The 14672-nt window shown below is 42.4% G+C and overlaps 2 protein-coding genes across 2 annotated transcripts in view; both read left to right on the forward strand.

Annotated features, from left to right (window-relative positions):
- The first annotated feature begins 761 nt into the window (after positions 1 to 761).
- Positions 762 to 9642, forward strand: LOC112230013 (zinc finger protein 436). The gene is made up of 5 exons (XM_024396230.2): positions 762 to 1381; positions 1940 to 2103; positions 4699 to 4814; positions 5501 to 5644; positions 8326 to 9642. Exons 2-5 carry the CDS (start codon positions 1989 to 1991, stop codon positions 9013 to 9015), a joined length of 1065 nt encoding a protein of 354 aa, XP_024251998.1. The 5' UTR covers positions 762 to 1381; positions 1940 to 1988; the 3' UTR covers positions 9016 to 9642.
- Positions 9643 to 11412: 1770 nt separating this feature from the next.
- The window catches only part of LOC112230014 (histone-lysine N-methyltransferase 2B), an 85965-nt gene continuing 82705 nt past the window's right edge, over positions 11413 to 14672 (forward strand). The window contains exon 1 of the mRNA XM_024396231.2: positions 11413 to 11805. Coding sequence (XP_024251999.1) covers positions 11506 to 11805 — 300 coding nt within the window. The 5' untranslated portion in view covers positions 11413 to 11505. The remainder of the gene's footprint in view (positions 11806 to 14672) is intronic.

Here is a 14672-nt window from a genome sequence, read left to right on the forward strand (position 1 = left end):
AGAAATTAGCTGACTTCTTGATCTGTAAAGTAAGTAACTTTAATGTGTCGAGCAGATTACACGTTTTCAGTGCCATTTCCCGAAACGTTTAAGACATGGATTTCATGTAATGTTAACAAGGTACCCAAAAGTAGTTCCAATGTTTTCATTTTACTAGCTAAACAAAACTTGTTTAAACAGCGGAAATCAGCCTTGTTTGCATAGCGATGATAAAATAACATAATTTAGGCTGTCATGATTTTCAAAATTCTAATCATTAGGGCGTCACAGCGTTGATATAGCAACGGACGCTAATAGTTTATCGAATCTCATTGTGACGTAGAGGAAAACACTATTTCTCCGGGGGACATTATTTGGCATGACACCCCACATTCTGAAATTGGGTTTTTGTCCCTCCCTTTTTTATCATAGGTTGTGATACAAAACCAGGTAACTGTATGCTTTAGGACCATGCGGACGCCTCCGAGCGGTCAGGTAGGCTGTTTGGAGAGTTTATTAGACTGGATACATTTTTTTGTTATGTCCCCCAATTTCTAAAACCAAGGTTGCACCGGACCTAACCACATCAGTGCATTTGTTACGATAATAATCTATATAAATGTACAGGGGCCTCATTTATCAATATTGTATAGAAAGTATTCTAAAATACTACTTAAACTTAATTTAGAATGCTCCACAATGCATAAAAAAAGTGTGATTTATCAAACAATATAAGCACACCTGTAGGAGATAACCATTGATAAATACCAATTGTTCTCAGCCTCAATACTCGGTGCAAGACCTTGGCTATTTACGTTTCGAAATTCCCCTAATGAACCATATATGGTCAAAATCATTCCTTTAAAGCGCGTGGGGAATTCAAGGTCGCAACTCAAAACTGCTAAGTGGAAAAAAAAGACTGAAATAGAAGTGCCAGTGTCAAGAGATTGAGTACAAACAAAAGCATGTATTTGGCTCAAGCTATAAAAACAACGCCTCAAAGAGAGGACATTAGGTAGTTGCTTTAAGACAAATGAGTAGGCAACAGACACCGATAAACCATCTATCCTCAACAGCTCCCTAATGTAGGCATATATGCCAACATTGCTGTTCTGCAGAATGAACAAATCCTGCGTGTACCACCTGGCTACCACGATACATCTCATTATTTTAATCTTGTTTTGAATATTCGTTGACTTCAACTGCCTGTATTCAATGGAGACGCTATGCTTACTAGCCTCATGTCATGAATATGCATAGACAAATCGAGGCAATTTGGATATTAAGTGTGTTTTCTCCCACCAAGTCTCTCAACTAGCAGTGATTGCCAAATCCGTATAATCCAGTGTCACGTGATGTGGGTCAAGAGTTCACACAAAGACTTCATTTCATTGGACACTGGGTAAGGAACGGTTGAAGCTAACTAGCTAGCTACGTATAAATGTTTACATTGATTTTGCCTTGGATTTGAATGTGCAATCCCAAATTATATAAATAAATCTGCATGAAAACCTAGTGCAACAATATAGCTAATGCTATTTTATCATTTTTTGCGGAAAATCTGCTTTTAGTTCCAGTTTGAAATCCCCCTCCCTGTTGTCTGCATTGCCTGGCTATATAACGTTATTTGCTTTCTTATATTTGTTGTTTTTCTGTGTGGTTATCAATACCTTTTTCTGTTCTGTAAAACATATAGTGGCAAAGGCTAAGCCCGCCAGGCTTCCTTCGTAGCTAGTTAGCATGCTAAATAATCATTCACCAAGTTCCTCAATCATTTTTATCCACGGCGCATTTTGTTGGTTGTTGCTCGCTACGTTACCTAATTAACGTTAGTTATCGAAACATACACACAGGTTCACATTGGCTTGCTATTAGTTGCCAATTAACGTGAGAAAAATAAGACAATGCTGCAAATAGGAATTCATAACCACATCCGATGATGCCTGTATTTGTGTTACAGCCCGATGATGTAAACTTGTGTTTGCATTGCTGGGTGGATTCAGACGTCGATGGAGTTGGGTAATGTTATGTTGGACATAGAGCAGGTCGTTTTGGGGGAAGAGGTGATGACCAGTGCCACAGCGTCCACCATCAAGCCACAGACTGTTCCTGCTATCCAACCCTGTAAGCACACATTTGTGTATATCTTTTATATATTTTTCCCCCTTCGCCTTTATTTAACCAGGTAGGCCAGTTGAGAACAAGTTCTCATTTGCAACTGCGACCTGGCCAAGATAAAGCAAAGCAGTGCGACAAAAAACAACACAGAGAGACTTGGTGGGAGAACACATGGGATAAACAAAAGTACAGTCAATAACACAATAGAAAAATCTATATACAGTGTGTGCAAATGGAGTAAGGCAATAAATAGGCCAATAGTATCAAAGTAATTACAATTTAGAAAATTAACACTGGAGTGATAGATGTGCAGATGATGATGTCCAAGTAGAAATACTGGTGTGCAAAAAAAGTAAATAAATACAATATGGGGATGAGGTAGGTAGTTGGATGGGCTATTTACAGATGGGCTGGTTACAGCTGCAGCGATCGGTAAGCTGCTCGGATAGCTGATGCTTAAAGTAAGTTGGGAGATATGTCTCCACCTTAAGCGATTTTTTTTTCAAATCGTTCCAGGCATTGGCAGCAGAGAACTGGAAGGAAAGGCGGTCAAAGGAGGAATTGGTTTTGGGGGTGACAGTGAAATATACCTGCTGGAGTGCGTGCTACGGGTGGGTGTTGTTATGGTGACCAGTGAGCTGAGATGAGGAGGAGCTTTACCTAGCAAAGACTTATAGATGACCTGGAGCCAGTGGGTCTGGCGACAAATATGTAGCGAGGGCCAGCCGACGAGAGCATACAGGTCGCAGTGGTGGCTAGTATATGGGGCTTTGGTGACAAAACAGATGGCACTGTGATAGACTGCATTCAGTTTGCTGAGTAGAGTGTTGGAGGCTATTTTGTAAATGACAACGCCGAAGTCGAGGATCGGTAGGATAGTCAGTTTTACGAGGGTATATTTGGCAGCATGAGTGAAGGAGGCTTTGTTGTGAAATAGGAAGCCGATTCTAGATTCATTTTTGGATTGGATATGCTTAATATGAGTCTGGAAGGAGAGTTTACAGTCTAGCCAGACACCTAGAATATGTGGACAACTACAAATACCTAAGTCAGAACTGTCCAGAGTAGTGATTCTAATCGGGCGGTCGGGTGCAGGCAGCAATCGGTTGAAGAGCATGCATTTAGTTTTACTAGCGTTTAAGAGCAGTTGGAGGCCACGGAAGGAGTGTTGAATGGCTTTGAAGCTCGTTTGGAGGTTTGTTAACACTGTGTCCAACGAAGGGGCAGATGTGTACAGAATGGTGTCGTCTGCGTAGAAGTGGATCAAGGAATCACCCGCAGCAAGAGCGACATCATTGATGTATACAGAGAAGAGAGTCGGCCCGAGAATTTAACCTTGTGGTACCCCGATAGACTGTCAGAGGTCCGGACAACAGGCCCTCCGATTTGACACACTGAGCTCTATCTGAGAAGTAGTTGGTGAATCAGGCGAGGCAGTCATTTTAGAAACCAAGGCTGTTGAGTCTGTTGATAAGAATACGGTGATTGTCGAAAGCCTTGGCCAGATCGATGAAGATGGCTGCACAGTACTGTCTTTTATCAATGGCGGTTGTGATATCGTTTAGTATCTTGAGCGTCGTTGAGGTGCACCCGTGACCAGCTCGGAAACCGGATTGCACAGCGGAGAAGGTACGGTGGGATTCGAAATGGTCAGTGATCTGTTTGTTAACTTGGCTTTCGAAGACTTTAGAAAGGCAGGGCAGGATGGATATAGGTCTGTAACAGTTTGGGTCTAGAGTGTCACCCCTTTTGAAGATGGGGATGACCGCGGCAGCTTTCCAATCTTTAGGAATCTCGGACAATACGAAAGAGAGGTTGAACAGGCTAGTAATAGGGGTTGCAACAATGGCGGCGGATCATTTTAGAAAGCGAGGGTCCAGATTGTCTAGCCAAGATGATTTGTACGGGTCCAGGTTTTGCAGCTCTTTCAGAACATCTGCTATCTGGATTTGGGTGAAGGAGAAGCTGGGGAAGCTTGGGCAAGTCGCTGCGGGGGGTGCGGAGCTGTTGGCCGGGGTTGGGGTAGCCAGGAGGAAAGCAAGGCCAGCCGTAGAGAGATGCTTCTTGAAATTCTCGATTATTGTGGATTTATCGGTGGTGACAGTGTTTCCTAGCCTCAGCGCAGTGGGCAGCTGGGAGGAGGTGCTCTTGTTCTCCATGGACAATAGAGCTACAGGATGCACATTTCTGTTTTAAAAAGCTAGCCTTTGCTTTCCTAACTGACTGTGTGTATTAGTTCTTGACATGAAAAGTTGCATATCGTGGGGACTATTCAATGCTAGAGCAGTCCGCCACAGGATGTTTTTGTGCTGCTCAAGGGCAGTCAGGTTTGGAGTGAACCAAGGTCTATATCTGTTCTTAGTTCTACATTTTTGAAAGGGGCAGGCTTATTTAAGATGGTGAGGAAATTACTTTTTAAAGAACAACCAGGCTTCCTCTACTGACAGGATGAGGTCAATATCCTTCCAGGATACCCGGGCCAGGTTGATTTAAAGGCCTGCTCACAGAAGTGTTTTAGGGAGCGTTTGATAGTGATTTCAGATAGTTGTTTGTTTATGTGTTTGAATTTCAAGTGCAGTATCTCCTCTCCTTTTATTGCAGATCAGCATGACAGCCTACAGTGTTTTCAATGCTTCATTACGTTTTGTAATGCCAAGGCCAAGGAGAGGCACATGAGGAAGAGCCATCGTGAGGAATACAAGCAGTCGCTCCAACAGGTACGGAATGGATAAAAGAAATGCAAGATGCATTGCAGGAGTAGGGTGAAATTGCCCCTAGATGCTGATCTTGGGTCCCTAGATCTTAATTTAAGATTTTCTTTAGTGATGGTTAAGTTTAGAATTCAATCAAATGTATTTATAAAGCCCTTCTTACAGGTTTTGTCACAAAGTGCTGTACCGAAACCCAGCCTAAAACCCCAAAGAGCAAGCAATGCAGGTGTAGAAACACAGTGGCTAGGATAAGCTCCATAGAAAGGCCAGAACCTAGGAAGAAACCTAGAGAGGACCATGCTGTACAGAAACCCAGCCTAAAACCCCAAACAGCAAACAATGCAGGTGTAGAAACACAGTGGCTAGGATAAGCTCCATAGAAAGGCCAGAACCTAGGAAGAAACCTAGAGCGGAACCAGGCTATGAGGGGTGGCCAGTCCTCTTCTGGCTGTGCCGGGTGGAGATTAACAGAACATGGCCAAGATGGTGGAACATGGTTCATAGATGACCAGCAGGGTCAAATAACAGTTGGGGAGGGCAGGGGGGCTGATTGTACCTATGGGAAACTTCACCCCGGAGCTGCAAAGCGCACAGCTTAGCAGCAGGATGCTGTAGCCCTGTATGCACAGAATATATAATGATGTACATTACTTCTAACACTTAATTATTTGCTGTTTTGTGTTATTTGGCAGACCGATACGCTGTTCACCTGTTATGTGTGCGATCGTACCTACTCCTCCTCTGAGGAGCTGACACAGCACCAGACCTCACACAGCCTGGAAGACAAGCCCTTCCGCTGCCCCCACTGCCAGGGAAGCTTCCGGACCTTCTCTGAGGTGAGACAACGGTCTTTCAATGAAAGTTGTAAGGTCTTTTGTCTCTAATGACTTTTAGTGGTGTGAAAGGACCCCAGTAATCTCGGTTAAACCCAGAACTAAAATCGTTCCAAATTTGGTCAGACGCTCGATTAGGTTTTGGGGGTAAATGTGTAAGAAGTTGAGATTTCCAGTTTGTGACATCACCACCCTCGCAAAAGGACACTCTTAGCCAAAGCCCTACCTTCTGATATTTTCACCTGTGTTTATCATCCGTTGAAGCAAAGTCGTTTAAACCCTTTTTACCCGTACTCAGGTTGAAAATGGCAGATTTGGGCACTGATAAGCTATAAATGACATCAGAGCTCAGGCTCTGCGCTTCATTCACAGTGCTGTATGGCTTTTGACTGACAGCCGTTCTGAACATCAGCACTGCATGCGGCAAGAAGTTGCCCCCGTTCTTCTTGGTAATTGGGTAACTTTTGCAGATTTTTGTTGTTGTTTGAGGGAATTCTGTAAATATGAAGAAGACTCAATGTATTTTGAAAGATGAGACATTGAAGATTAAAATAAATACCACTTTGATGTCATACAAGCAGGCCAAACACCTTTGAGTCCAAAGGTGCATATCACATTTCCATATCACAATACTCATGTCATATACAGTGTCAATGTTTATAATCACTGTTTTATGTACAGTTACAAGATGACATGGTGTCAACTTGAGTTGTTCTGAACAGAATGAGCCTATGTTTGTCTATTGTGAAGAAAATTCACTGCAGAACACGCATCTGAAGGCACTCATGACTCCTTTCTATGCGCACCAAAATTCTGATCTGTTTCGCTGAATTGCCAGACACATATTTTATAACTTAGGGGGCAGGTAGCCTAGTGGTTAGAGCTTTGGGCCAGTAAGCGAAATGTTGCTGGATCGAATCCCCTAGCTGACAAGGTAAAAATCTGTCGTTCTGCCCCTGAATAAGGCAGTTAACCCACTGTTCCCCGTTAGGCCGTCATTGTAAATAAGAATTTGTTCTTAACTGACTTGCTTTTATTTAAATAAAGGTTACATAAAAAATACATGTTGGAAATAAAACAAGCTTTCAAATGATTTCAAATGGGCCATGTTTGGATTGTGTAAACAACAGTAATTGTGCGATGGTGGGGATTCAGGGCTGTTCCCAAACAACTACAAGTGTGCTCAGCTCAATAAAGCACCTTATATTTGAAGACTCTTCTTTAGCCTTGTGCACACTGCAGGCCAAATATGCTCAAATAAGTTTTGTTTTTCAAATTCCGTTTTGGAATACTGACTAGTTCCTCAGCTCAAAAAAGCACCTTATATTTGAAGACTCTTCTTTAGCCTTGTTCACACACAATGCTCCAATAAGTTTGGTTTTTCAAATTCCGTTTTGGAATACTGACTGTCCAAACAGCAAGTTACAAGTGACCAAATCAGACATATGTGTTCAGGCATCAGTCATTTGCTGTCATGGCTTATGCTTGTCATAGTAACAACCGGTGTATGTACAGTGGTGTAGGCTGATTGGTGGTGGTGCTCGTGCTTCCTATCACTCAGAAGTTATGTAGCAATAATGCCTGCCATGGAACTTTTCCCGGTTGCTTTGAATGTTCAAAATCATAGTGTAAGAACACTTTTTAAAGCCTCAAATTATAAGATGATCCAACTTTCAAAAGGAGTAATTTTTGGCTAGTCACAGCAGTCAGCTATAGCTGACATTCACTCATTTTGTTTGTAAATAATTAACAAGCTAGTTAGCTACAACCTCCATGTTCTTGTCAAACTCAACAGAGAGGGCAAATAACAGTTTTAAAAACCACCTGAGGGCAAAAAAATCAGATTTGACCGTTCAGTCACAAGTCGCATGGCCAGGTATCGGATTTGTATCTGACTTCAATGTGGCCTTTGGCTGTTCACACTGCAGGAAAAATAACAGATTTGAATCGGATATGCAAACAAATAGGATTTGAGTCTTCAAACTGCTTGAAATTACTTAGGAACTGTGCACGTGACCACTGCAGTTATTACTCTGTCAAACCATTGTAAAAAAAACACAAAAAAAACATTCATATGTTGCACCTACCCCACGTTTTTCAGGAATATTCTTATGTTACTGAATATATCCGGAGTATTTTCAGATTTTGTTAACAAATGAAGTGAAAAGTTACAGTAAATGTAAACTGCACATAAAATCAAGTGTACTGTTTGGATTCAGTCTTGAACTGTTATCAGCTTTGGTCTAATAATTTCCCCATAACTTTTTATTTCTTCTGTAAGAAACATTTCAATTTAGCCCTGTCCATATAGGCCAATTCCCATGAGTGTCAAAAGTTAAGCACTACCTTTGCCCAATCCTGATGCGTCCAAATTACCAGTGACGAAAGCACAAGACCCAGAATGTATTAATGCTTCTTATTATCTTACGCATACCATAGAATGCAGACAGATCTACGGTACCAGTTATGTTTACATAGTCTGTCCATGAGATATTAGGACCCCAGCAATATTAGCTGTGGTCATGGCATCAGCTAATGGGAATCCCAATAAAGATAAAGAACCGGAGGCTAGGCAGGTGCTCTGTAGTGCATCTGCCTTCTGTTGTCCATTGGTGCCTTGGTCCCCATGTTTGTTTCCTCAAGATGCCCTAAACCTCTTATAATTTTGTTTCTGTCTCTCATAGTTGACAGTCCACCGGCGACAGCTGTGCAAGGAGCGGCAGTGTGTGTGCAAGGAATGTGGCATGGTATTCCGGGGCCCAAACCAGTTACGCACCCACCGCCTCACCCAGCACCCCCAGCCACTGGAAGAGGAAGATGATGACACCAAGACTCACCGTTGTGGCAAGTGTGGCCGCGGGTTTGAGGCGGAGGTGGATCTTGTGCTGCATCAGGAGAACTTTGCGGGGGATCAGCATTGCGATGCAAAGGTCCTGGCCAAAAAACGTGGCCGACCTCCCAAGAAAGTGTCCGAGGCAGCAAACGGAGAGAAGAGTGGTGAAGCTGAGGAGGGGGGAGAGGAGTCTGTGGCAAAAAGAGGGAAAGGACCGGGGCGACCCCCTAAGGAGGAGCTCCAAATTCCCTGTCCTGAAGCTGAGTGTGACCTCACCTTCTCCTCTGTTGCCCTTCTCCGGGCCCACAAGAAGGAGAAGCACGGGCGGCCGCCTCAACCTCGCAAGGCTCACCCCTGCTCTGAGTGTGAAGAGAGCTATGCCCGGCTGGAGCAGCTCAAAGCCCACATGGCCAGGGCTCACAGCTCTGGCCGACACAACTGCCCCACCTGTGGCAAGAGCTTTAGTCGGGAGAGCAACCTAAAGGCACACCAGAAGACACACACTGAGGGAGAAGAGGCAACAGACAAAGAAAAGAGATAATCTCGGGAAAGGGAATATCATCATGAAAAATGTATGTAATGGTTTAGGGTTTTGAAAATATAATTTTGAGTAAAACAGGCCTTGATGTGGGTGGGGTTTTTTATGTTCAAGATGGGGGTTTGGAATATGTGACATACCATACACAAAAGCACTTGGATCATTAGATTGTTCCTGATTGGTCCCACCGTAGTTATTTTAAAGTGCTTTTAGAAAAACAACTAAATGTACTGTGTATAAAACCCTTTATACAGATGTGTACATAATTGTGAATTACAACTGCCCCCCAGAGTGGGAATCTATTTGTTTCCATATTGCCAACACCTTTAAAAAATTATAATTTTGTATTGATATTACGGATGTAGAGCTAGTCTAACGATTTGCCTCAAATGTGAGAAGTTTTTGTAACTTATAGTATTGATTTTAGTAGGTAATCAATGGGTTTTATGGTGTACCATTCCACTCATAATTTAGTTTGTTCCTGTCAAGGCATCTTCTGATCATGTACATTTGTATTGGTCTGGAGAATCCATTGTTCCGTGAAGGATGTCATTGTTGTATTCAGGTGATCTTGTACTTTTTTTCATCCACAATGAAATAGTAATGCATTAAACTAAGGAGTGATTTAAATTGCAGTCTGTAATCAATGTGAATTTAAGGTTATGGGAAATGTCACCCTGAAATGAATGGAAACTATAAGCACTGAATAAGATTGTATTGTGCTTATCTTTTCCATTAATTTGGGGTTGTTGTGGCAGAAGGAGCTAGTGAGGATAGATAGGAAGAATGAGGAGGAAATCCAAAGATTTGTGGCAGAAAAGGGAAAAGATGAGGAGAGGTCAAGGTGGAAGAAAGACAAAGGGATAGAGAATAACAGCCTCAAAGGCAAAAGCTTGTAGTGGAGAAGGGAGTAAGGATGAGAATAACACCTTGAATGAGCTAAAGCGTGAGCTGGAGATGATCCTGGCTAATTGGAGAGGAGATTGGTTAAGGAGGGATGGGTCAAGGCCAGCCTGGAGATGGAGAGGAGCAGTGGAGAAATAGGGATGATGCTGCTGAAGGAGATGGATGCTTTGGAGAAGTCACCATCCAAAAATACTTCCTGAATATTGGCAGGTGGTGTGTCAAATGAAAATGAGCATCATGGAGAAGGAGTGCAGAGAGAGATGGAAAGACATTTTTTGGGGGAGGGTATTTTATATCATTGCTGTGCTCACTGCTTATGGTTGTCATTTCAAATAAGAATCTGTGTGGTTACCTGCACAATTTTATACTGAACAAAAATATAAATGCAACATGCACCAATTTCAAAGATTTTACTGAGTTACAGTTCATATGAGGAAATCAGTCAATTTAAATATATTCATTTGGCCCTAATCTATGGATTTTACATTCCTGGGAATACAGATATGCATCTGTTGGTCACATTTATATATATATATATATATAAAAAATGGGCCTCAGGTTCTTGTCATTGTATTTTTGTGCATTCAAATTGCCATCGATAAAATGCAATTGTGCTTGTTGTTCGTAGCTGATGCCTTGCCATACCATAACCCCACCGCCACCATGGGGCACTGTTCACGATGTTGACATCAGCAAACCGCTTACACAACGCCATACACTTCTGCGGTTGTGAGGCCGGTTGGACGTACTGCCAAATTTTCTAAAACAATGTTTGAGGTGGCTTATGTTAGAGAAATTAACATTACATTCTCTGGCAACAGCTCTGGTGGACATTCCTGCAGTTAGCATGCCAATTGCACGGTCCCCCAAAACTTGAGACATCTGTGTCACTGTGTTGTCTGACAAAACTGCACATTTTATAGTGACCTTTTATTGTCCCCAGCACAAGGTGCACCTGTGTAATGATAATGCTGTTTAATCATCTTGATATTTCATACCCGTCAGGTGGATGGATTATCTTGGCAAAGGAGAAATGGTCACCAACAGGGATGTAAACAAATGTGTGCAAAACATTTGAGAGAAATAAGCATTTTATGCATATGGAACATTTCTGGGATCTTTTATTTTAGCTCATGAAACGAACACCTTACATGTTGCGTTTATATATTTTTTCAGTGTATATACATACATATTATGGTCAAAAGGAGAGGAACAAGTGGGCAGAAGGGGAAGAAGGCTAAAAGTTACAAACATTTACTGTAAGTGGACTGAATAATAACATTTTTAGATATGATTTTACTATAATTTATGTTTATTTGATTTCATTTGAATTATTTTGTATTACTTGAAATATAAAACACGAATAAAACAAGCTGTCTATGTATGTACTCATTCACATTCACTAACACTCGAAAGGACGCTCAGAATGATGAAATACAACAAACTCGTTTTCCCATGATGCAACGGTATTTCCTTCCTATCTCGCGCCTTTCCATCTTGTTTTACCACAAATCAACAGCGTACCACCGTCGTCGTCGTCGTTGTTGTTGTAGTAGTAGCAGCAGCAGCAGCAGCAGCAAGTGAATAATGGCGGAATCGGGGGGGGGATTAACATATCCTGTTAATGTAACTGGCTTTAACACTCCGGTCGTGGCCCGGTCTCGTTTCCCGGGCCGGCCATGGACATCTCGTATTCGGCTACGGTCTGAGAAACGTCCGCAGCGGGGACGATTGGACTCGGAAGGTGGAGAGGTAATCACTGGAGGCCCGAGGCCAATCAATTTTGGACTAACGTTGTGCGAGGACCCGTCACTGCTACGCTTACTCGGGATTGCCGAGAAACATAGGCGCCAGAGCGAGGCGGGTTTCTACTCAAGCAGGAGTGAGGTGAGTTTCCAAGCCATGCACTGTGTACCAGCCCCACACCACAGACCCAATTAAGCATGTTTCACAGCCCTTTCTGTAATATAGGTGATATTGAGAATCAAGTGTTCGCGATAACGTTCATACCTGGGCTAGTAAACGTTAGCTAGCTATGTAGCTTTATATCTAAATGATACAATTGTTAACTTCAACGCTTGCTAACGTTAGCTACCAATCCACTACTCAGTGGCAAGTTGACAAACTAGTAGGTAACATAGTGACAACATATCCAAGGTTGACCATCTCCTAGACCGACTAACTTTACCTTTACCAGAATATTTGACAATCGTTTACGATTGGCGGTGAAATTTGCGGTAGCCAACGTCACCTTAGCTGGATACAAGCTTGTTGTCTGCTTGCCTGGAAACCCGGCGTTGAATTGTGCCTGGCAGAAATGAGAGTTTTAATCTGTAAAGTTTCTTCCCATGACACCTACAAGCCAGAATGTTGAATGCATTTACATTTTAGAGTACTAGTTGTCCGTGCGATTGGTCCTTTTGGTGGTAGGATTGTGAGACTATCCACAGGAAAACCTAATTAAATAAAATTGTTAAAGCGCTGGTAGTGTGTTCAGATTGACAGTGCATTCGTAGTCAGACCCCTTGACTTTTCCACGTTTTGTTACGTTACAGCCTTATTTTAAAATTGATTAAATGTTTTTTGTTACCATCAATCAACACACAATACCACATATTGACAAAGCATTCAGTGTTGAGAGAGACACAGCTGCATGTGAGCGCTCACAGTTTTCAACATGTTTTTTAGAAAAGGATAGATTTGGAGTTAGATCAACTTAATTAACCGGTGAGATTGGTGCTACCAAGGTTTCCTTTTTCCAAGCATTTACAGAGGGTAAACAAACGGCTCTAGTAAACAAACGGCAGAGACCTGAGGACACCATCCAACCTGGAACTGAGTGAGTAGTGTTTGGTCTGATGCTATTTTGAAAGCCAAGAATAAAAATAAAGTACATTACAATTATATATTTTACTTTATGGGGACTGAATGCTGAGTTAAGGCTGCCAGGCTTGCTAGGACAGACCAGATGCAACTTTAATTAGCACTGAAGTGTGAAGTGAAAGGTGTTGAGGCCTTTGGGCCCAACAAGTGGCAGGAGTCTTTCAAGACTCCTTTGAAGCCCCCTCCTGCTCTTAAAAGACCACTGGCATTTAATACAAGAAATCTGCCATCAGAAATAAGAGCTTCTCCCAAGTTGGTGTGACACTTGCTCCCGTTGCCTGCTGCATTGCTGCTTGGATTCCACCTGGTGATCTGTTCACTGTCTGCCCTTGCCTGTCTCCCCCTGTCTGGTACAGGTACCACCACCATACTCCCTCTCCCGAGCTTTCGCTCGCCTCCAGCACACACACACTTTTGTGTGTGTATGTATATATATATATATATAAATATAAATAAAAATCTTGTTCATTTTGACCTCTGCATGCTTGGACTACAAACTTTATTTACCCAACTGTGGGACAGGCTTTTTGTTCCCTCACTCGGGACTCTGACTCTTGGTTACAGACTTTTGGCCTCCCATCCTATTCGAACTACCTCTTGCTGGCTTTGTATTCATGTTACCTGATGAAATTACTGTACAATATGATCTTGTTGCCTTCTGATGCACATTTATATATCATAAATCAGCACTGCAGAGCTCTTCATTTCCTATGCCTTGATTGCATTACTGTTGATGATACATGGAAATATGCATGTTCACCCTGGCCCATCAACTGTTGCTATCTCCAAATCAGAGCAGAAGTCAGAAATCTGCTTCACTGATTTCTGCTCTCATAAAAGCCTGAGTTTTCTGCATTTTAACACCAAGATTATTACCTGAAATGGATCAGTTGAAAGTGTGGTTTCACAGCTCCAATCCAGATGTGTTGGTCATTACCGAGATGTGGTTAAGGAAGAGTGTTTTGAATACTGATGTGAACCTTTCTGATTATAACCTTTTTCGGCAAGACCGATCTTCCAAAGGTGGGGGGAGTGGCAATCTTTTACCAAGGATCACCTGTAGTGCTCGGTTGTCTCCACCAAGTCTGTCCCAAAACAATTTGATTGGCTGGTTTTAAGCATTAAGCTTTCAAATTGCTCTTTGTTGGCTGTGTGCTATCGTCCTCCATCAGGACTGGCCTGTACCTTACCTGCCCTAAGCTCTTTCCTGGCCCCTTACACACAGTCTGAATTTGTCCTGCTAGGTGACCTAAACTGGGACATGCTTAACCACCCGACGAAGTTGTAAAGAAATGGGACTCCCTAAATCTTTCTCAGATATTTACCAATCCCACAAGGTATGACTCCAAACACCCAGAAAAGGCTGCTCTCCTCGATGTTATCCTCACAAATAATCCTGATGGGTATCAGTCTGGTGTTTTCTGTAATGACCTTAGTGATCACTGTTTTACAGCATGTGTTTGTAATGGCTGCTCAGTGAAACAACCTGTCCTGATTTGTCATTGATGCTTGCTGAACATTAATGAGCAAGCCTTCCTTCATGAACAGGAATCGGCTCAATCCCCTCTTTCGAAGACACTTGGACCTTCTTTTTTGATATTTTCAGTGGTATTGTTAACAAACCCACCCCCATAAAGAAAATTAGAATTAAAAACCGGTTCAGTTCTTGGTTTGACTGTGATCTTGCAGAGTTGCTCCACTTCAAGAATTGCATTGGCGAAAGGCTCAGCACATGCATACTCAGGCTGACTGGCTATCGTTCAGGCAAATGAGAAATAAGTGCGCTCAGGCTTTCCGGAAGGCCAAAGTTAGTTACTTTAAGGAGCCGTTCTCTCTCTGTGGGTCTAACCCCAAGAAGTTCTGCGAAACAG

The sequence above is a fragment of the Oncorhynchus tshawytscha genome, linkage group LG31, assembly GCF_018296145.1.
Source record: "Oncorhynchus tshawytscha isolate Ot180627B linkage group LG31, Otsh_v2.0, whole genome shotgun sequence".
Classification (NCBI taxonomy): domain Eukaryota; kingdom Metazoa; phylum Chordata; class Actinopteri; order Salmoniformes; family Salmonidae; genus Oncorhynchus; species Oncorhynchus tshawytscha.

Bases quoted from the DNA above. Each gene is read 5' to 3' on its own strand.
- LOC112230013 (XM_024396230.2), top strand. From the start codon at position 1,989: ATGGAGTTGGGTAATGTTATGTTGGACATAGAGCAGGTCGTTTTGGGG. The intron at 2,104-4,698 runs GTAAGCACACAT...CTTTTATTGCAG, and splicing joins TGTTCCTGCTATCCAACCCT to ATCAGCATGACAGCCTACAG. The intron at 4,815-5,500 runs GTACGGAATGGA...GTTATTTGGCAG, and splicing joins ACAAGCAGTCGCTCCAACAG to ACCGATACGCTGTTCACCTG.